General features: G+C 46.2%; 1 protein-coding gene across 1 annotated transcript in view; it reads left to right on the plus strand.

The window, feature by feature from the left end:
• The window catches only part of LOC144772327 (uncharacterized), a 78,513-nt gene that overhangs the window by 34,484 nt on the left and 20,064 nt on the right, over window positions 1-23,965 (plus strand). Inside the window, exon 7 of the mRNA XM_078656569.1 lies at window positions 5,344-5,436. Within this exon, the coding sequence (XP_078512695.1) occupies window positions 5,344-5,436 (93 nt within the window). The remainder of the gene's footprint in view (window positions 1-5,343; window positions 5,437-23,965) is intronic.

Consider the following 23,965-nt stretch of genomic DNA (forward strand, 5'->3'; position numbering starts at 1 on the left):
CCTCTGTCTACAGTATGTAAGGTGTTTGCTTCTTGTAAGACTCCGGCTGACACATCCAAAGTAGCATTTAAGAGTGTCAAGGAACACAGTTACCTAAAGGTCTATACTGTCTAACACCGCACCACACCTTCAAGAGAAACAGATCTAAACAGTGGCAAGAAGTGAGAGATAACATAAACCCTCAGTGTGCTAGCAGATGCCATGCAGCTCTCCTTTCCTCCAAGATATAAGGTCTCCCAGTAAGAATACAAGAATTTTCCAGAAAGGTCCAGTAAGCATCCTTTTCAACCTAAAGTGCAAGGCAAACATCTACCCCATGACTATCAAACCAAGTTGCCACTAATGATAAAAGAGAATTCACTTTTTGATGAATCCATTCATACCAGAGTCCAATACTCCATCGAGAGAGCAACTTGTACCAGAAATCGTATAGAGCACATATGCATCCAGCGACTCAAAATCTATCCAGTTTGCTGGACATGTTGAAATAAAGAGCAGGAAGCCGCAAAGTGATTGGCCCTCAAACATTTGCCCTTACACATGGCCCATAAAAACACTTGTTTTGCATACATAAATGTGTAACGCCAACTGTTAAAGGTCATTCCCCTTGCCAAAGGTTACAGAACTCCAAAAGGAGCAGACACACAGATCCAAAAACATCCCCAAGTTGGTGAGACAAATGTGCATTTGCAGTGGAAATTTCTACCACTGGTGAATTTTGTGCGAAAACGGTCAACAAACAGAAGTGTAAACGTATTCTATTGGCCAAGCTGGGGAAATTACCCCCAACAGAGATGTACAAACCTATCAGCAGTGCCTGCAAAGAAGTGCAGTTTTCTGCACGCTAATCACTTACTTGCTTATTGTGCTGAGCAGGACATTCTGAATTATGCACCAGGGAGGAATCCACTGGTTGCTGGCCAAATCCATGGAGCTCCAACATAACTTTTGGGGTGCTTTCAGGATTGATATAGTGGTGTGGGATCATAAATGAGTGGTAACCACCTGACCATGTTAGTCCTGCGATTGCCACCTAAACTGTGCTATGTTACATGTCAGACGTGCATACTGTGATCCTGTCGGGCATGTCTGTTACGACTGTTTAATAATGATTAGTAACTTTCTAACTATGCCCAGGCTTACCACCTACTGGATGGAGCCTGCACGGTTTCAATTCTTCAATGTTGCTTTTGAATATAAAATACCACATTCCTGCTGCCAACCATCAAAATCTTCGCAGTTCAATAGGCAGCTTGTCAGACCAGCATCTTACGACAAGGACACTTCCTCCCTGCAGGTTTGGCAGGATAAAAGCTTACAAAATCAGGACATGTTATAAGACTCTACTATTATATTCCACCTGACCAGCAGTACTCACACAGACCTGCCAACTTAAAAACAGAGGTCAGTCCCCAAAGTCCCACTGTATGAGTTTGCATGTAAGCCAGACCTAAAAATGGGAAAATATGCTTTGGCCAACAGAATACAAATAACACACATCTGCAATTGAGTAGAACCCAAATTTTGAACAACTCAACTCTTCACATCAAAAAGACTTTTGTGTGTGCCGCACCTCTCTACTGGCCAACCCGTCTCAATTATATGGTGGATAAGGAGCTGTTAGCTCTTATGGTGTGCACTACCACTGCCCCTGTTGTTCCCAATAGGCAATTGTTTGAAAAAACAACAAAAATTCCACCCACTGTGGGTTGCACCACCAAATGTCTTTAACACAAATATAAATGGAATCAATAAGAAGTGTCCATCAATAGTTGTTTTGCTTTATTAACTCTTCTTTATTCAATTTTCATCGGGCAGCCAACGCGTTTCGTTCAAAAGAACTTCGTCAGGGCGTGCTGGCTGTGTCCAATATGCACAGACATCACCTCTTGTTCTTCTACGTTCTGTGACGAATTATATGTAAACGGCTACTGTGCCAGGAAAAGTAGCGTGCTGCTTCGAAAAAAGGTATCCCTTTGAAGATTCACCTACGACAAGGACACTTCCTCCCTGCAGGTTTGGCAGGATAAAAGCTTACAAAATCAGGACATGTTTTAAGACTCTACTACTATATTCCACCTGACCAGCAGTACTCACACAGACCTGCCAACTTAAAAACAGAGGTCAGTCCCCAAAGTCCCACTGTATGAGTTTGCATGTCAGCCAGACCTAAAAATGGGAAAATATGCTTTGGCCAACAGAATACAAATAACACACATCTGCAATTGAGCAATTAATTAAAAAAAAACACAATAACTCAGTTCAAATAAATCAGGTTTTGTAATTTCCTGTCTTAGAAAGCATACTGTTCATAACCAAAAAGAAATTACGCACATTCTGCAGTTCTACATGAATGCTAACCATGTGCGTTCATAAGAATTGAGTTAAAACAGGCGTACATATTTGTTTTGTAAAAAAACATAGCTTTATACACGTCATACAAAAAAGCACACAACCTTATATCTTAGATTTATTTATCCAAATTGACCTGCAATCAAATAGTGTGACTTTTTTGTTCCTGTGCTGTTTGTAAAATTGCTGATAAAATAGCTGCGGCAGCCCCATAAGTTTTTTCACCATCACATGCCTAACCTTCAGATGAAGTGACCTGTTGTAAACAACGCGTGTTAATTTGCGGTTAATGTCATCGGCTTCAGCAATTATGTAGATAATGTTTGTGATGGAAAGTGTTCCAGGGCCTGTGTATTTCCTCTTCTAATGCAAACCTCCCATCAAACAAATAGAAAGTTGTATTAAACTGGACTGCTGTTATGTATTTTGAAAACCTTTACATTGTGATTTTACAGGGCAGGCCATTAAATCACTTTACCCTAAGAAGATACAAATAGGATTGTGAGTATGCAATGGTGCCTTTGCTCCATGCACTAGTTATGACGCACCGCCTTATTTACAAAGAATTCCACCATTGAAAACTGCCTGAGGCATGTTTTACCACTTACTAGAGTTGACTCTACAAGGGATCTTTAAAATAGTATAATATTTGAAAAATGTAATTAGATCCTGAGATGCAGCACATATTTTCAGTAAAAAGCAATTTTTACACGGATGCAGTGGCTTATGTTGAATAGGAAATTGGTTGTTATGTGTTTGTCACTTACAGTATCAATTAACAATGGTGCACAGCTCCAGCTGCCCAGGCCTATTTGAAAGTTTATATTATTCAACACTAACCACTCCTTTTCATTTAAATGCCGTTATTGTGCAAATCTAAAAGAAGACATAGACATTAAAGATGGCCTGCCAACCCCTGCAAAATAATACAATATTTTCATGTAATATCAATTCTCTATTCAAAACCCTTTTTTAAAAACAAGTATCAGTTCTCTGAACACTGAAGACGTAAACAGTCTGTTTTGTGAGAGTGCATCGAGGGCCTGGGCTGAGCATGGAGATTCATGAGAAACAAAGGACGCGCAAGAAAAATAGCACCAGGGGTCGGTTGATCAAAACGCAATGAATAATGGAAGAGTTTAGAAATTAGACTGATGAGCAGGTTGCCTGTCTTTTCCAGATCTCTGACTGCTTTTGAACTTATTTGTAAAGTGGACAGTTATTTCTGTGCTGCCCTAGTGAATGCTGAAGAGTTAGATAGCAGCCGGAAACTAAAGACAAGCCAATAATGGCTGAGAAGCCGAAAGCAGGTGTTTTTTTTTGTTGCATAGCACAAACTTGGCCGTAGGGCATTAAAGTGCTATAAATGAACACTTAATTACCCTATACAAGGTAATATTTTATTTTTGGCACAGGAGATTAAGTGATTTTGCTTACATTCATTGATAACTGATCCCCTCAAAAAGAATCACTTGGAAAGTGCACTTTGGGCCACTAATGTTGCGATCCACGGCAGGATCTGTTTTGTGACTTCAAATAGTCTGTCATTAGACATTTCAAAAACCTATTCATGTTCAATAGATTAGTCATGGACTTCTTATTAAGAGCTAAGTTTATGTAACTCCTTGGAGGAATAGAGCTCTGTTTTCCTACCAGAGGGAAGGACTTTTGCAAGATGACTGTGTATTTTTACAGTGTGTGGCTTTCTTGGGGTTTTGGCCAATTTTGGCCCTTACTAGGCCTTGAAGTCCCATGCTGGATGCTACTGGTGTATATTAGTGTGTTTTTTGGTTACACCAGGAGCAATTCACTTGGCCCCCACTTAAAAGATATCTGTCACAGGAAGCGGGTAAAATAGGCAGATGTCTCATGAACCTTTCACTTGCATTGTACTAAATTGGGGGCCCATTAGAGCCTACTAGCCTAATGAATTTGTTGTATAAACCTTAAATTGATAAAGGTAAGTAAGTTATATATCACTAATAACTCCATACATATTTGGCGTACACGACGTACAGGAAGGGTGCAAAGGGTGGAAACGTGAAAACAAATAATTGAGGATTTATATGTTCTTCAGATAGGAAGTGTTTGAGCTTGGATATATCAGATGATGGCTGGTGTCATTACAATTACATGAAAGTAAATGTACAGTAAATGTACAGACAAGGAAGTGAATACATCATGGACTTCTAGGGGGCTTCTTTGCTACAGTGAGGGCAAATGTACACTCCATGTATATCAAGGTTCAGTAGAGGGTCCAAGAAGAGTAGAACATGATTGATTGATTGAGTATAATATACATATCAAGGAAGTGAAGACCAATATCACATTTGATTTGTGAACTTTGTAACATGAGACAAAGGGTTGTGCCTCTGCTTAGAAAGAAAGAGTGATCTTGAGATGTTTTGACTCTAGTTTCAGTGATTGGTTTGATGAGACCCGAAGAGTGGACCAAATGTAACAAGTTTGTTATGAGTAGGGGCTTGAGAAGGAGTTGACTCTTTGACATGCACTAGTTGTAATTCTGTTGTTAATGTGTTCCAGACTTTGGGGGCTTTTCCTAAGAAAGCATGGTGTGAATGTTTCCTGAAATGTGGAACCTTGGATCCAAGGTTTTCTGCACTTAAGAGTGTTTTGGAACCAGCTGAGATAGTCAGTACTGGAGGAGGTTTATAGCTGTGTATGCCGGGCCGGCTGCTATAAAGCAGTGTTTTCCCATAGTAGTTATTTTAATGAGATGTGTTAATTAGACATGTGTTGGTTTTATTGTCTCATACACACAATTCTGTACGGAAATTTGTAATGAATCTCGGGACAAATAATCACATGAATCTTACTGAAGCAGTTCTAGATCATGATTATGCTACTTGTGCCAAATTCTCACACAGGCAGCATTCTAGAGCAATCATTACTGAAAGTTTCTTCCACCTCTTGGGCGGGGCACTGCTGAGATTTCAGGAGAATTTTTGAATATCTGTTCGTTTTTTTCAGGTGCCCCGGTTGCTTCTATCATTTCACAGAACTCTGCGGATGACAACACTGCACATTTCCAGCAGACGACAGATGACGAAGAAAGAAATACAGGTAAGTAGAGTTTATTATATGAGGTGCAATTGCCGGAAAGAGCATGAAGAAGAAAGCACAGGTGAGTGGTGTCTACATATAGTTCGTTGACTGACGAGCAAAGGAAGAGGGAGAGATGGATAAATGAGGGGATCCTGGTGAGTTGTGTCTATGGGCTGTGGCTATGGAGTCGAGTGCAGAAGAGGAAGACGAAGGAGAGAAACACATGTGCGTCTTGTGAATGGGTTGTCTGTAGGGTGCAGTGGACGTTTCTTTAGGAATTTGTGCATCAGATAAAGTTTATTGGCTGTTATGTAAGACATGTTTGAAAACCAGCAACAAATGTGATAAGCTTAAATTGTTTATGAATAAATAAAAACATATGGGAAAATATGAGTTAATCTTTTGAAATGCTACCCAAATATCTATGGATGGATGTAGTAGAACAAGAATCTCTAAAATTGTTAGGGTCTTCACATTTTAGAAATGTGCACATAATATAAACAAGCATGTCCATGCTGTAAAGTATACAGGTTGGTGTGTGGCCTGTCATTTTGTATTATTTCACATTCTAAAGAATCTACTGATATAGCGCTCAAACACGGTGTATGCCTCAGAAACAGAGAATGAACAGGGATGGATAGACACAAAGTCCAAGCTACTGTTTGAGAATAATATTATGTACCTCACTCTTCCACCATTTCGTTAGTGTCTGTGAATAAAATTCTCAATCAGCATGCTCCTCTGTTTCCAAAATATCTTCCAAGTTCCATATGCGGAGTAGTGCTTTAGATTCAGTACTACAACTCTGCTGCACTGCAACTACTGCACAGCTACAGCACTAGATGTACAGCATGGAAAATACACCATATTACATGTACACTTATTGTTCTTGCCCTGATTACAGTACTATAACTACACAAATTCCATATGACATCACTGGTAGGACACATATTTAAGGGCCCAATTAGGATGGCGGGTGAACTTGCATCGGCCCGTCGCTCTATCAGAAACAGAACCGACCGACTAGCCGTCGGCAGCCCCGTCATAGGGATTACGATACGAATGCCTGCAAGGCGGTCGCACCGTGTATTCTTTGCATGGTGGCTGCAGAACCCGCCGCAATGCAAAAAATGCACCCATGCAGTGCCTGCCACATGCTGCAGGAATATGTAGGTGCCCCCCAGTGCCCACAGCTTAGGGCAGGGTGGAAGGTGGGCCCACTACGGGCCCTTTAAGTCCCTTTCCGCCTGCCTGTTCCTGGCATATCCTGTACAAGCAAAATGAGGACCGAAAAAGCTGTAGAAGGAAGGTATTGTAAGAATGGTAAAATGTCAATAATGGGGGAGAAGCTAGAATGTATCTATTGTCAGCCAACCTGTGGCATGCTTACGGCAGGAAGAGATGCCTCAAGGTGAGAGAGGAATTGATTCACACCTGAAGCTGTTCCCTGCAAATGCTCTGCACCTCTGAACTGGAATCAGAAAATGCCCCTCTTGTGTTCTTCCGGACTGGGAGAGGATATATGCCATCCATGACTTCTGTATCTTAAGAGCAGTTTTATCTCTTGATTCAATGTGTCATAGAATTGATGATATACACCTCTTCAAATCAACCTTATCTGGTGCCGGAAAAAAATTGTTTTAGTTTAGTCACTAACACGTTTGCAAAAAGCTTGGGCTCAACATTAGGAAACAAAATAGACTTTAATATAAGCAAAGTCATTCCTTCCTGCCCACTACAAGGGCTGACCTCACCAAGTATAGCAAAAAACAAGCCTCATGCTCGTCCGAGCGCTGTACAACACGTATGAAATTACAGGAATTTACATATTTATGGTGATGAGAGGGAAAAAACATTTACATGACATGAAATGTGGCTAGGAAAACTACAATGTAGATTACAACATAAAGAAGAAGGGAAAGGGATTACAAAATATGCTTATCAAGCAGGATTGGATTCAGTATAAATATTTACCCCTGCCGCATTTCGGGCCATTGTAAGAATCGAAGGAAAAGTAAAAGGTACTAGATAAGATGGTCATTTTAACAATAAATTAACAAAAGTAGGAAGCAGATAAAGAGCAAATAATAAAAACAGATTAATCAGTGAATTTCAAGTAAACTGTAAAGTGTGCTTGGCTCTATCAGTCATTTCAATGATATTCTGTAATATGATACGTGGCCTTTTTTTCCTTGTTTCCTAGTTGGTTTCATAGTTCCTTTTTAAGTATATTTTCAGAATAGATTTCTTGATAGATAGCGATAGGGCACAGACTGAGGTCTGTTTTACAGAAGATTTGTTTGAGGGTCTGTGGTGACATGTATTACATCACTTGGAAAGCGGTGAGAAACAACACGCTTATGCCCTTAGCGCGGTAAATTATACTGTCAGGAAAGCACTTACTACAGACAACTGGTGATGACTGCAAGACTCGACATCACTTTCCTCGTAGTGGCAGCTTGAAATGGCTGCTTCAGGGAAGTTAAAGCGGCAGCTTCGGTTGATGTCGGTTGCTATGGAGACATCAACAAAGCAAGAAGATTAGAAAATGGCTTCCCAGAACAAACGAGACACGTCAATGCGCCACGACGTGAAGAAAAACTGTGATAGGTTGACGATGCGTAGCTGATGGTTACGTCACTTAGCTGAGGTTCGTCCACGTCATCATATGCAGGGACGCAGCACCAGCGGAGGATCTCTCCAATAACGAACGTTAAGGTGAGAGACAGATCGTAACCAGCAGATAGAACTTGAAAAGTATTTTTATGTGTGTTAGTAAACACCAAGGAATTCTTTGAAGAAAAATAGCGGATTTCTTCGGATTATTCCTTTTTTCTTCTTTAATGTATAAGAAGTGATGACAGGCAGAAATAAATTACGTAAAAAACTGCTGCTGAATGGGCACGGCTCTCCGATTGTGAATACTTTTAAAAATAGTAAAGAATAAAAACGTACTCACAGTTGTGCGCAGTAAAAAAAAAAACAAAAAAACGGCTGAGTAATTGTAGAAAGGCGAAAATCGGCACGTAGGCACAGGTAAAGCAGAGCAGGATGAAGGAGCATTATTTCAGGGTCCTTTCTGAGTTTTAGGGGTCACCAGACATATTGATTATTAGCTTCTAGAGTTTCTTTTGGCTGCCAGAGATCGTGAGCTCCCATGCTAAGTACGAAGGCATGTTTAAGTGGACTGTTTTATAGGTCATTGTGAAAAGGGACAATGTGGTGCCTATGACCAGTCTGGGTCCTCCTACCAGCCTTGCGGATGCATGAGGTCTATGATTGACTCCCACACTGGATTTAGGGAGAGCAATTAGAAAGTCATGCTCATTGTCGATCTTGTAGAACCAGGGCCTGAACCGGTAGCTCAACAGCACTCTTGGAGATGAAGACTTCAGTGCTCCTGTCATTTTCAAATTGCATTGTGCACCTCTTACAGTGCTTTCTATGTGCCTTTCTAGATTTAGTCACTGTTGAGAAGGCAACTCAGCAATTTAGCTTTTCTTGGCAACATCAGGAGAGATTCCTAGTAGTGAGAGGACCGTTTTGAGTTATCGAGTGATTCTTGGAGGGCAGCACTAATATTATTGGTTTACTCTTAAACCAAGCAATAATTTAATTAGAAATCTTTTTTTTTTTTTAAGAACTCTTTTTATTGAAAGATCACAATATAGCCGCAGTACTCCGAGCCCCGGAGGCACTGCAATCATGTCATACCATCATCAATCACGATCTGCAAAGCATATTGTTATACCCCAATCCCCCAACAACTCTCCACCCTACGATCCCCCCTCTCCCTTAGCACCCTCCCCCACTCCAAGTCCCTCCCCCCGCACAGTGTTGCCATGTACTCTTACAATGCTGAAACGGAAAACACATACGATAAACTCCGTGTACTATATCGCCCCTTGGCACCATCACACCGGACCCTCATTGTCTCTCGTTATTGGCGGCGGCTCCAGCCATATCCCCCGGTATTCTGCCCATGGTTTCCATATTTTGTAATGTTTCTTAGGGCATCCTCTGGCTTCATACACAGGTCGTTCCAATCCCATACAAAAGTCAAGTCCCTGTTTCCATACTGTCACTTTAGGGGCTCGGGGGTCTTTCCAGGCTTTAGCTATATCCTTCTTCGCAATCGTAAGGCCCAACAATAACAGATGCCTCTTATACATATTGCCCCCCACCCCCTCAAGGACATGTAGAAGCCCCAATTTGGGGGTGCGTGGGAGTTCCCCACTCAGCACCTCTGACAGGCAGTCCCATATTCCTGTCCACCATCGCGTCAACCTGTCACAGCTCCACACCGTGTGCAGGAACGTGCCAACTGCCTGACCACATCTCAGGCATTCGGGGGGGGCGCAATCAAACCAGCCTTCCACAGTCTCTCCCTGGTGTAATATGCCCTATGTAAATATTTAAATTGGATAAATCGCAAGCGCACAGCGATAGCCGCCCCCCGTGGGGCCTCAAGAGCTTCCCGCCAATCTTCTTTCTCCAGGTCCCCCACATCCCCTGCCCAGACTTCCCGCAGATGTTGTAGGGACGACGAACAGTGAACAACTAGGGTCTGATAGATAAGGGAAATCTTCCTGTCCTCCAGTTCTCCCATGAAGACCTTAGCTTCTAGTGGGCTGAATTCAGGCAGAGAGTCTAGACCCTCCAACGCCGGCGTGATAGCATGGCGAAACTGCAGGTACCGAAAAAACTGCGTCCGAGGCATGTTTTATTCTTGGCTAAGCTCCTGAAACGATTTAAGGGATGTGCCCCGCATAACGTGTCCCAAGTTCGAGATTCCAATAGAATCCCGCCCCCGGAAGCCCTGCAAGGACGCCAGCATCGGAAGTTGGCCATTGCGCCAGAGCGGGGTTTCTTCAGTAAGTCTGCCGCACCATCCCATTATGCGCAGTGCCTGACGCCAAATTTGAAAGACCACCCGTGTGGCATCAGGCAGTCCTTTCTTCATTTGCGCCGAGTACAGAATAGTATGAAGCGAGTACGGCTCCATCAAATAGCGCTCAAGGGCATATGCCGGGTCACCTCTGTCCCCGTACCACCACTCATTTAGGACAAGAAGGTGGGACGCCTTGCTAATATGATAGGATACCCGACGTGGCCAATCCTCCGCAGTATGTAGACAAAAAGAAGGTACGAAGTGCCACGCGCTCGGCACCCCCCGCCCACAAAAACCGGCCCAGAGCAGAGTTCACTTGTTGGAACCAATGCGGCGAAACTGAAAATGGGTGATTTTGCAACTGGTATAAAAGCCTTGGGAGGGCAACCATTTTAAAGATCGCCGACCTACCATAAATATTAAGAGGCATTCGGGCCCAGGACTTCATTTTGGACTGAACTCGGTCCCACACTGGCACCACGTTGCGTTCCCAGGAGATGTCAGGCGAAGCCGTCAGAAACACCCCTAGGTACTTCAGGCCTCCAACTGCTATTTGCAAGGGCGATGCCCACTGACCAAATTCTATTCGATCTCCCAAAGTCCATATAGTAGATTTCCGCGGGTTTAGATACAGCCCCGATACTTCCCCGAAGATTTTCATAATCTCTAAGACTCTAGGCCCGACCTATTCACATCCGTGAGGAAGAACAGGACATCGTCTGCATAAAGGGCAATCCTATCCGAGGGCCCAGCTTCCCACTCAATTCCACGCATTTGAGCGTCTATCCTGACCCATGCTGCCAGCCGTTCCATGTCCAGCGCAAATAGGTAAGGTGAGAGGCGGCACCCCTACCTAGTGCCCCTCCCGATGGGGAAGGTCACTGACGTGGCACCAGCCACCCTCACCGAAGCCGTCAGACTTGTATATAGGAGCTTCACATACGACAGGAAGTGCGGCCCCAAGTTTAGCCGTGGAAGCAGAGCAAAGAGGTAGGACCAGCTAAGGGAGTCGAATGCTCTATCATTATCCGCCAAGAGCAGTGCCGCTGGGGTTCTAATGCCTCTAATCGCCGCCACCCCCATATGGGCGCGTCTGATGTTATGTCTTGTAGCCCTATGGGGCATAAACCCCGCCTGATCTGGGTGTACTAACTCGGTTATGTAAGGGAGAAGCCGGTTCGCTAGCGCCTTGGCCAATATCTTAGCCTCGATATTCAGCAGTGAGATCGGGCGGTACGACTCATGTTTGTCTGGCGGCCGGCACGGTTTACAGAACACCACAATCTCTGCATGTCTCCAGTCCGCGGGCAGGAGCCCATGCTCTCTCGCTGCCTCGAGGGCTCTCTTGTAGTGCGGTCCCAATTGAAGAGGATATTTCTTAAAGAACTCGCTCGGGAACCCATTGGGTCCCGGGGCCTTACCCGTGTTAAGTTCCCCCAGAGCTGTACCAAGTTCTTCAGCCGACAGTGGTACTTCAAGGCTGTCTTTCGCGGCCTCCGACAGTGCACGCAGTGGGAGGTCTGCAAGGAATTTGTATATATCTAGTGGGGAAAGACATTCTCGCGGGGCATATTGGATCGCATAGTATTTGGCAAAACTGTCAGCTAGAGACTTGGGGGCCGAAAGCGGCTCCCCAGCGTCATCTTTGAGGCCCGGCAGCACCTGCGGGTGATATGCATTTTGACAAAGTCTGTGCAGAATCGTACTCAATTTGTCTCCCCACTGATAGATCCTGCTCCTAGTCGCCAGCCAAACCTGGCGCGCCTCATCCCGTAATATAGATGCATAGGATTGCTATGCTAGGAGTTGCTGTTGCACTCCTCTATCGTCACTTGCTGCGCCACAGCGTGACTCCAGGTCTTTTACTTTCGCTGCAGCCTGTTCCAACCCTTCCCTACGTTTCTTACGGGCCGCCGAGCACCAGGCGATGTCCACCCCACGCATTGTGGGCTTGAGGGCCTCCCAGGCTGTCCATGCATCAGTCACCGAGTCCAGGTTCTCCTCCCAGTAGTGGGCTATGGCCGTCCCCATGTGCTCCTGGTAGTCCTCCTGCTGTAGGTGCTAAGCTGAAAGACGCCATCTAAACGGCTGTCTCTGTTTCCCCAACATTAAGGTGGATTGGAAGCCGAGCCCACCCTCCCTACCACAGCCGCCGGAACAAACATATAATCCAGCCTGCAGAAGGATGTATGCACTGCTGAGACGTAGGTGTATTCCCGACCATGTGTGTGTAAAATAGCGCCATGTGTCCACCCAACCCATTCCTCGAACCACATCACTTAATTTGGTGGGTGCGTCGACCAACTGACCCCGCCAGGCTTACATCTGTCCATTCGGCACTGCATGACGTCGTTCCAATCACCTCCTATCTCCGCCAGGCTCTCCGGAATTTCAGACCACACCATATAAAGCTTCTCGATCAATGCCCATTGTAGCGGAGGGGGAGCATATACGCTTCCAATCACCCATGATTCAGCCCCAATCATACCCTTAATAAATATGTACCTACCCTGCGGATCAACCCACTGTGATTCATGGACATAGGACAACCTTCCATGCACTAGGATGGCCACTCCCTGGGAGCCTCGCGCAAACCCAGCGCGGTAGACCTGGTCATACCCATACCTTCTCAAGCTAAGCACCTTGGTACCCAACAAGTGTGTCTTCTGCAGCAAAAAATATCCGCACCCTCCCTTTTCCCAAAGCGCAACACAGCTCCTCTCTTAATTTTATCCAACATGCCACGCACATTCCAGCTCACTACACACATGTTGGCCATAGACCCCCTAGATTCCCCACCCTCAACCGCCATATAGCCGCAAACATACATTTTGACCAAGTGACGTGCCCAGCTGGCAAGTACACGCTTGAGTAGACAATATCACCAACACTGTGCATGGCAACTGGCCGCCCCCCCCTAACCCCAGGATGTCGTGTCCCATCCCCATCAAGCCCTCCCCCCAAACTCCCAACCTCCAACTCCCCCGTCCACCCCCCACCCCGTACCTCCCAAACATGGAAGCACCTGTCGCGGTCGGAACTCGGCTAGGTCTCCAACGGAAGAACCCGAGCCACGTCCTCCAATGAACCCCTTCATGACAACCCATAGGAAACTAGGCCGTCACTCCCTCCCACCCATTCTGTCTGGGGCAAGGTCCCCGCCCCTCATAACAGAGCACCTGAGCATCCATACATGGCAGCTGCGTAAAATTGTAACCCATGTCCCACAGCAATCAGGGGGCATCAGTCTGCTATTCCTGTGCGGAGCCCTCTTGCCGGGCAGCCGATCCCTCCTGCGAGCCCCTGTTCGAGCGCGATCCTCTGCGGCGCCGGCTCTGACTCCGGAGGCCTACCCGGGCCAAGCTGCTGGCGGAGGAGTCCGATTCCCCATCTCTTGCTACGTTGACCCGAACCTTCACCGTTTCATCTGTCCACCGGAACACCTCCTCGGTGGTGTCGAAGAACATGGTACGGGACTGAAAGATAACCCGCAACCGCGCCGGGTAGAGCAGAGCAAATTGGAGTTTGAGGCCCCGGAGTCTGGCCTTGGTCGCCTGAAACGACTGGCGCTGTTGCTGCACCATCTTCGTGTAGTCCGGGAAGATGAGGATATTGGAATTGTCATACGTGAGTGTGCCTTTGAGTCGTGCCTGCTTCAAGATAGTGTCCCTATCAGAATAATTCAAGAATTTGGCTATGATCGGCCTCGGGCGTGCTCCCACCGGAGGTTTCTGCACCAGCGCCCTGTGGGCCTTTTCCACCACAAAGCAGCGAGATAGTGTGTCTGTCGGGATTCAGTCTTCCAGCCACCGGGTTAGGAAGGTTTCCATCCTGTCCCCCTCGCACCCCTCCAAAATCCAACAAAGTGAAGGTTATTCCTTCGAGCTCGCCCTTCTGCGTCTTCCACCCTCAGAGCCAGGCCCTTGTGAATCTTTTCCATGGCCACGACTTTCTTTTTCAAGACCGCGACATCCTCCTCTACCTCAGAAGTGCGGGCCTCCACTCCCGCGATGCGTTCAACGGCGTTCCGCAGGTCTTGTCTGAGAAGGGTAACATTGGCCCCAACGGCGCCTATTTTGGCGTCCAACATGTCCCTCGACTGCGTGATTGCAGCCAGCAGCGTAGCGTTGTCGGGCGCCGATGATTGGGAGCCGCCAGCGCCCGCCGAGCCCGTATATTTGTCCATTGGCCCCTGTTTGCCCTGGCTCCCCCTCTCGTCATGGCCCACTGAGGTGCTTCAAGACTCAAGGTCCCCGTGTGCAGATATGCGGCCCACTTCTAGACTAAAGGTGGAGGATCAGGATATAGTAGTCCAGAAAGCACGGCGGCCCATCAGCAGCAGGGGCCACACACCATGTCGCCGGCGCCCTCACTCCCTACTGCACAAGGCGACGGGATGTCGGGTTATAACACACACTGCGGGGCACAGCAACCGATGTCACCTCAAGGGCCCCCTCTGCCTGTATTTGCGAGCTGTTGTGGGCACCACCTGCCCTCCCCACCGGGGCCCGATCTAGCCCCCGAGCACACCCGATTGCCACCACGCTCTGTGGAGCTCACCTCACGCTTCGCTGGGGGCCCCGTCTCATCAGCCGGTACCCCCTCGGAGGCCCCCCGGTCTTGCGGCCAAGAACTGATCTGGGCACCACTAGACCTCCCCACCGGGGCCCGATCCAGCCCCCGAGTACTCACCACCACCACTCGGATCTGCACCGCTCACGTCGTGCACCACGGGGGACCCTGCAGCTCCACAATAGGGATCGCCTACACACGACACAGGTCGGGCCACCAACTCCCGGCAACCAAGATGGGCCTGCCGCTCTCTCCGCTTCGAACAATGCCTCCTGCAGCCCGCAGCCGTCGCCCGGCCAAGCGCCACGCCCGCAGGCTCAGGAGGACGCAAGATGTCAGCCGTCCTTCACAGCGGCCGCCTCCGGTATTCGCCCAAGGGTCTCCCAGCAGGGCGCCGGGTCCACACCCAAGGACAGGGGTGCAATGAGGTGCGGGGGGTCACCAACCACTCAGGTCCCCCCAAGAGGTATGAGTTCCGAGTTTCCGTCCCCGCCGACCCCTGCAGGTTCGCCCGGTCAGGGCCGCACCAAAATCGAGGTCCCGGCGTCATTGGCCCCGCCGGTCCCGCAGGATCAATCGCGTTGCCCAGCCGGACCACCACCACTGGAACTGCCGCCCGGCCTGCACCGCCGTATAATTACAGCCCAACCAGAAATGTGGGCGCCGCACTCCGCTCCCCGCTGACCCTGACATGCAGATCCGGTCTGGGCTGCCTCAGAACTCGAGGTCCCGGCTGACTAGGCCCCGCCGGACCCTCTCGGCCGTGTATCGTCTTCGGGTCACAGCACCGTCTCAGGAGCTGCCACCGGGATGTAACTTGCACCAATCATTGCCTAGTGTTTCGGCTGCCAAATCCACCGGCAGGGAGCCCCCTCGGATGCCCAGGGCCAGGATAATCGAACAGGATGATTTCAGGCTGGCCGGAGCTCACGCTCTAAACGACCGCCATGATTGCCGGCTAAGCCACGCCCCCAAACAATACTTTAGACCAGATACTTTGTTATGTTTTTAGTTCTCCATTTGCCAGTGCCACTTTGTGATGTATGATAGGCCCTCCAATTGTTGAATACACTGTAGGCATCAAATTAGTTTCTTTAAAATGTTGAAGAAAGTCTATCAGCTAGATTCATCAAGCTTAATTGCGCTCGCAAAGGGCCAGATTCTGAGAATCTGGCCCTTTGCGAGTGCAATTTTTGCATTTGGGATTCATCATCCCAAATGCAAAATTCGCTAATAAAGAATTCGCACATTTGCGAGGAATTGCATTTAAGGAATCTCTATTTGAGATTCCTTAAATGCAATTCATGAACCATTTTAAAATTGCGAAATCGCAATTTAGGACCGCTATTTACCACGAAGTCAAACCTCGTGGTAAATAGCTAAAACTTAGAAAAATGCATTTAAATGCATTTTTCTAAGTTGCATGTTACACACACACATGTCCTTTGGACATGTGTGTGCACAACATCAGTGTAAATTCACATTTCAGGGGTGCTACAGGGTGTCCTTTGGACACCCCTGCACCCTTGAAATCGCATCCTTATTTGCGATTAGCAAATTGCTAATCGCAAATAAGGAATAACTCCCCATTCATTCCTATGGGCCTTTAGGCCCATAGGAATGAATGGGGAGTTATTCCTTATTTGCGATTAGCAATTTGCTAATCGCAAATAAGGAATGTGTAGGAATCGCAATTTATTTAGCAATTCCTACATGAATCCCGTTTTGCAAGTCCTTAATAGCGATTCCTTATGAATCGCTATTAAAGACTCGCAAAACGGCCCTTTCATGAATCTAGCTCCATTACCATTGCTACTTTTTTTTCAGTCAAGAATGTCACACTTTCTTCACCCTCAAGTCTTTTTTGGGACCTTTCCTCCTGAATAGAAGGTATCTTGAATATATGCCTTTCCATCTTTGGGGATGAGGAATTGGTAGTATTGCTTTCTTTTTCAGAGAAAGAAGTTGCCTTCTTGCGAAGGTCAACCAAATGGTATTTTACTGCAGACGCTGTTAAAATAGAATAGAAGACACATGTGCTTGCAAAGAAAAAGATTATCAATCTCAATAGTGAGCACCCACAGGTTGTACTGATGTTTTACCACTCTTAGATGGTTAGAGATACAGCCCACACCAAAGAAAGTGGTGCTGAAAGGGGGGGCTTTAAGGGTTGGAGGTGAGGGGGAAGATGCCATTGTCTGCACCTGAATGGTGAACGTCCATAAGACTTGTTATGGTTGGTTGGAGGATTTTGATCTACAACCACAGCTCTGGTAATAGATGTGCCTTTTATGTTTTTGATATTGCTGCTTGGGCTGGTATAACCATCAAAGGGAGGGGCGGAGTCCTCTGACTTTTGTTGCATCTGCAGTCTTTGAAACAGTACTATAATTTGAAATTATGTTTTGTGTTCTTCTAGCCTATTCACTTTCAGGGTCTCTGCTTCATTTTTCATTTGTACCATCTTTTCTGCCATATGTTGTCCAAACAAAAAAGATTCTGAGAATGATATGTTTAAGATTTTTAGCTGGACATCCAGTTTTAGAGATCTAAGAAGCAGCTACATTGAACATCTCAAATATGCTGTGGCACTAAAAAGTTACTGCCAGATCTTCATAATCAATGGATACACTTATCACCTGATTTGATATCAGGAAACCATATTGCTGACATCTTGTCTTCACTCCCTGGGAAGCTACTGTGAATTATTGCATTGTCTCTAAAAGGGACCATTCGTAACTACCTCAGAGGGTCATAGTGCTGGGAGTGGTAGAGATAGTGGCAGCTATTCCACACATGGTGTTTCCTTCTACATCCATCCTTTTGCTCTCCCTGCTTGGGGAGAGCAGATGCTTTTTGGAGAGCTGACACTATCACTAATTCAGATTGCGTATCTAAACAAAGGGCCTTGCTCTGGGGGCCTGTACTTCTTTAGAAGGCGAGGTGAGTTTTTTTTCATCACAGTAGTGAGAAAGTTCTCTACTAATTCTAATGAATCTAGAACTAGCTACATCAGGGGTTTAGGTACAGATATTGGTTCTTTTGTCCAATATTACAGAGTTTACTGTAATTACGGAGACTGTAGTATGGTTGGGTTCCTGCTGAATATTAACTTTAATCGTACCTCTCGCAAGGAAATTCTGAAAGATGGAGATGACATCTAAAAATGACGTGCTTGATGGTGAACCGCTGATGGATGTAGGGGTATCTCATGAAGAAGTGTCCAAATCACAGCCAGAGGATCTAGCTGGGGATCTTGAATGTGACCTCTTACATTTGTGCTTTCTCATAGGAAGATTGAAAGGTGAAGGTGGTAACTGTGTCTCCAATGCAACATGCTGTTCAAGGAATGTCTAGAGAGAAGGTGGTCTCTTATCAATGGATGACCTAAAAGTCCGCTTAGAAATCGAAAGCTTTAGTGAGCCTTTTTGTGGGTGTAGCAACCTCTCCAACTGAAAAGTATGTTACTGTTAATCGTCTTGACGCTGATCTGTGCAGCATTGAATCCTTCAATGTTTAACCGTATGACGTAGAGCGGGTTACAGACATTGGGAGACAAAAGTGTCTTGGCACAGTGCTTGCTTACTATATGAGGATGGGGCGCGTTGTGTCTGTGTGTTCTAGGATGTCAGCGTTGTAATTGGGGAAGCCGCCCAGCGTGCATGCGTGTGACCCCTGAACTCGTGACTAGTCGCCAAGGTTGGCTCACAAGGAAGGGCCTCCCCTGAGTAGTGTACACACGAGCTGGGTTCTCGCTTTGTCAATAAAAATACTTTCTCAAACTGCAAGCAAAGGTGGTCCGTTGTCCTGCTGCCAAGCAGTCCGTCTTGAGATTAAGTTGCCCTTGGAGCCGTGAGATCGAAAATGTAGTACATTTTTGTGTTTCTTTTTTGTTGACCAACGTATGTTTAACATGAAGTTTTTTGCTAGGTACAATGACGTCACCCGTTTGCCCCTGTCGACTGGTCAGCCAGATTTCAGCCGCTCTGGAAGCTTTTGTTCGGGGAGGAGAAGCGGTGTGGGCACTGCTTGAACATTGGAGAGAGGTGCCACTGGAAGTGGGTGGGGCCTTATCCCCTCGTGAACATGTCCTCGTGGGTGGCTTAAAAGCACGGAGGCGGGGCTTGGGCCACCCGGTACTGGTTGGGGCAGGGACCACAAGGAGCGGAGGTCAAAGGGGTTGACGGCGGGATGGGTAAAATGAGCTGCAAGTCTGAAACTGCATCTTTCGGTACCATAATTAGTAAACTAAAGCGAAAAAGGGAAATAATACATATTACAATTCCGGAGTTATTTAAAAAAAAAAATCATAGCTGGCCACACCTTCCCCCCAGCTGCTCCGTCCTAAACCCCCACCCATGGTTAGCATCCCCGCGGCCCCGTGCAGGTGTGAACCGGGGTCACGGAGGCCCGGCTGTCAGTACCTTTCACAGCGCTCTATTTTTATGTCCCGCGCCAGGCACTTTGCTGCCGCTCCCATCAGATTAAATTCATTGTGCGGCGCTGACCTCCCGCCGCCGCAGGGTTTTTACTTAGGCCAGCCTGTCCATCAGTTTGTAAATGCTGTGTGCACGAACTTTCTGTTCTAGGGGAAATGCATATTTGTTTCTTCTCCACACAGGCCTTATCAGCAAATGAATGCTGTGTGCAAGCCCTCCTCCGCCGAGGATTTATCAGGCGACACCGGGCTTGGGTCATCAGCGCTCGCTCAGCTTTGAGAACCCGCAGTGAAGTGTCGTCTTCAGAGGACGAGCGGCTGGGAAAAGTCGGGCACATGCAGTGGTCGAAGTGGGGAAAAAAAAGTAGTGGAACTGTGTGCGGAGAATCAGAGGGCGGGAAATGGAATAACCCGTGGATTGGGTCAGTGGGCAGAGTCAGAGGTGTGGCAGAAAGAGCAAAATATCACAATTTTTTGTATTTGTTTCCCATTTCACTAACCGGATACAGCTTATTACGTTATTTAATGTAACCAATAGATGCATTTGTTTATTTAAGGTTTAATATGAGTTATTGACATTAAAATACATTCACATAGTGAGATGCGTTTTCAATCACAGAATGACCCAAATATCCTTAACAGTGGAATCGCAAGCCATTTGTCTCCCAGCCATGGAGTTTCTGTCATCAGCACTTCTCCTTTTTTCCACAAGAGCAGTTCAAACATGAATGGCAAAGTATCTTAGTTTGCAAATGTTTTCCCCATAACTATGGCTTTTGCCATATTTGCCACATAATACATCATCAGCTGCATAATCTGACAATTTTAACAAATAGGTTATTGAACAAACAAATCAACAGTTACTAAAAAAAATAGATTTGTGCTGCTGTGAAGTGGAGGGCCCTTTGCAAAGGTTGACTGGCTACCTTTCTCACTGCTGCAGTTGTATGTTCCACTGGTACTAATAAGGAAAAATCTTTGCAGAGACTGTTAGCATGTGTAAACATTTTAAAATAATAAAGTATCAGAACATTTACAGCATCACTAATACCAGTGTGGGGTGTCAGAGCACTTAGCATCACACATATTACACGGAGACAATCATTCATACGTGTGTAAATCACTGTATTGGAAATGTTACATAAGACAAAGGACTACAAGGTGTAGGAGCCACACGACAACCATACTAGTAGGCAGCATACTTTAATAGTGATTGGTCTGGAGAAACACAAACTCAGAATTTAAAACGTAATACCATGGTTGGGGGTTCTCTTTAATATTCAGAATTGATTTCTACCCAAATGAGCCCTTTTTTTGTGCAAAATTAGGATAATCTAAGACTGGGGAAAAACCATAACACTCTAATTTATACCTTGGAGTTTGCACGCAGCTCTTACATGACAGTTAATAGCTCACTGTTCTATGTTAGGATTTAAACTTATTAACTACAAGTTACAATAGGGTCTCTCTGACCAAATCAGAGCCCCACTGACCTATTCACATTTTGTGCACTTTGTGATCTGCATGGCACATGTTCTTAGCAGCATGCACATTGAACCTCTGCCATTCCTTTTCATGAGTCAAACCTTTCACTAGACAAAACACCATCTCTCTCTACTAAGAAGATTAGTCACTGGAGTTATCATGACATTTGTATTGTTGCTGAAAATTGTTAGTGGCCAGGCAGGAGGCAGCAAGTGCTTTTAAAACCATATTATACTTATAAACACGATGCCCCCACCCGAAGTTAGCGCCCGGTGCGGTTGCACTGCCCTAGAGCCACTCTGCTCAAGGGGCCTGTGACCTCAGTGACAGATTCACTGTCACTCTACGGTGTACTGTTTTATAGGTCTGTCCCCAAGACTGGAGGTGAACTTCATGGTTTGTGGTGGACAGGCCTTTAAGATTAATCCACACTTGCCACTGCTAGGGTCCACCTGCTGATGTAAGACACCAGGGCTTTTAAGATCTTGCGGCGCCTTCTAAGGTCTAGCACAGGAATGTGCTCCCTCAGGAGAGTGGTCTGGGAGCCTGGTAATTGAGGCAAAACCTGGTTCCCCAGTTCCAAATTCAGTAGCTCAAACCATAGCGCCACATCCTCTCCCCCACTGAATACCATACTTCTCCATTAAGAGAAACTTGCACTGCACTGACTAGCTATAAACACCTGAATGTGATTCAATTCAAATTACGCACTAGACACGAGCAACATGCTGCCTAAAAAAAATTAACAACATCCTAGAAAAAGCAAACACTCATATGGAATGCAAGATCAAGTAAAGTATGTGAAATGTAAGCAGGAACAACATGGTTACCTTTTTCCTTTTGCACTCATTACTCTGAAATTAGTGAGTGCTTTTGCATGAAAAGGTAAGGACATGACTACAGGGCCCCGAAGGGACCCGTTTCAGTGCCCATTGCTTATATCCTTGCAAAACATAGGCAGTATGGTTAAAAAAGACCACATTCGTGAACACACACCCGCTGTACACATTTTGTTTTCCAATCCACCCATCAACCACGTTTTGCAATACCTCCAGGAAAGGTGCACTTTCCCACCCAGGGAAAATAATGTTGTTCAAAGAGTGAGGAGAAAACAAAAGCAGCGCTTCACTGGCAAACACTGTAAAGTGGCGCTAATGTGTTTAGGTGTGAATAAATCAGTCTGGCCACCTTGCAACCACTCTGTCTTGCTTTAATTAGTTAATTATTTAATTTTCATATTTTGAATGTTTTATTTCTCTCCACCCTGAGGCTGCACTTAGAATTTGAAAAATGTCAGAAAAAGACAACATTTCCAGCGCAAATGTTTTTCTTTTTTGGATCCATTTCACAGGGGAGCAAATAAACAAAAGGAGGAAAGAAAGGCTAATACCTGTTTCTTGAAGTCTTGGTTTCACTAAATGAGGTGTAGCGAGACAGAAAGAGAGGGAAGAGGGGAAACAAAGGGGGGGGGCAGCTGCCAGCAGCAGGGGAACTGGACACTGTCCTTGTCTTCTGTGGACAAAAAGGAAAAGACAGAGTTTTTTCCCTTCTCTGCCCGCTCACAAAAGTCAAGGCTTAAGTATCGGCCTGGTGATTTCTGCCATCCGGGAGGCATGTTTAAAATTAGAAAGTAGGAGAACGGAATCTGTGAAATTAGAGAAGATGGGGCACGCCGTGCCCTACCGATCCCGCCCACTTCGACCACTGGGCACATGTCAGATTTTATTGTAGTCAACATTGCCAGCTTTTAGTATGTTTTAAGAGCTAACGATTTTTTAAATAGAATTAAGTAAGGCACACACACTGCCATTTGCCTACGATCACACCGCTCATTTATCAACATGTGGGTAGCTGTGGTTAGAACTCTGGTCTTCAACTACGTTGCGAGGCATCACAGTCGGTTAACCACCTGCTGCTGAGATCAATATGTGACCTCGACTGGAAGAGATGCGGTTTAGTGCCTAAATTGCTGAAGCCACTAAACTTGGGTTTTAATGATGGCCTTGCGCCTGACAAAGTTTGTTATTTTTTCGCACATCATCCTGTCTTTTACTATAATCTGTATCATGTTTGGCAAAACTGAGAAAGCAAACCAACAGGCTGGACTAAGCACCGAGGAAAAAAACATTGGGCCTCGCTGTTGAGCCAGGAAGCGCCTCATAACGATTGTTTAGAACTTTGCATTAAAATAATTTATTCTGTCAGTCAATCCAATGCGACACCTGAGGGGCTAACTCTGCCTTTTATCCCCCAAGCTAGACAATATGAGTACATCAATTTAAGAGTCTGCGACTTCTCTGCTTCAGTGGAGGTTGTAAGCGCAGCTATGAAAGCCGGGCAGTGCCCCCAGGGCTCTGAGGGTCCCTTCAGGGGCGGCCTTAGGCATGCGCAAGCTGTGCACCTGCACAGGGCCACCAAACCCCAGGGGCCACCAAACCCCAGGGGCCGCCATGCCAATATATATCCGTAATATAATAATCCTCTGAGGATGGATACATATTAGCGTGGCGGCCCCTGGCAGGGATTTGGTGGCCTCCGGCTCTGTTCCACTTCCAAACATCCGGACCCCCTCTTCGGGAGCCCCCTACCTACGCTCCCTGCCTAGGGCCGCCATGAGCCTAGAGCCGTCCCTGGTCCCTTAGACAGAGCACCCGTTGCAAGAGAAAAAGTTAGGGGCATGCTGTGCCATAGAATGGATTAATCTATTTTTTTTTCGTTCCGTGGAGTGAAGAGTGTTGTAATAGTAGATTTAATGAGTTCTTACATTTTCTTGCTAACTATGGGTCCTATGTTTTAGGTGGGAAAATCAGATTGGCAGAATACCTAAAGGATTAATAAACAAGTATGCGACACAGACACCCTCTCACCCTCACACACCCTCTCACCCTCACACCTTCACACCCCCTCACCCTCACACACCCTCACACCCTCACACACCCTCACACCCCCTCACCCTCACACCCCTCACCCTCACACCCTCATACCCCCTCACCCTCACACCCTCACACCCCCTCACCCTCACACCCCCTCATCCTCACACACACCCTCACACACCCTCACCAGCATAGCATAACAAAACATAGCATAGCATAACAAAACACAGCATAGCATAACAAAAAAGCATAGGATAGCAAAACATAGCAAAGCATAACAAAACAAAG

The sequence above is a fragment of the Lissotriton helveticus genome, chromosome 8, assembly GCF_964261635.1.
Source record: "Lissotriton helveticus chromosome 8, aLisHel1.1, whole genome shotgun sequence".
NCBI classification, from domain to species: Eukaryota; Metazoa; Chordata; class Amphibia; order Caudata; family Salamandridae; genus Lissotriton; species Lissotriton helveticus.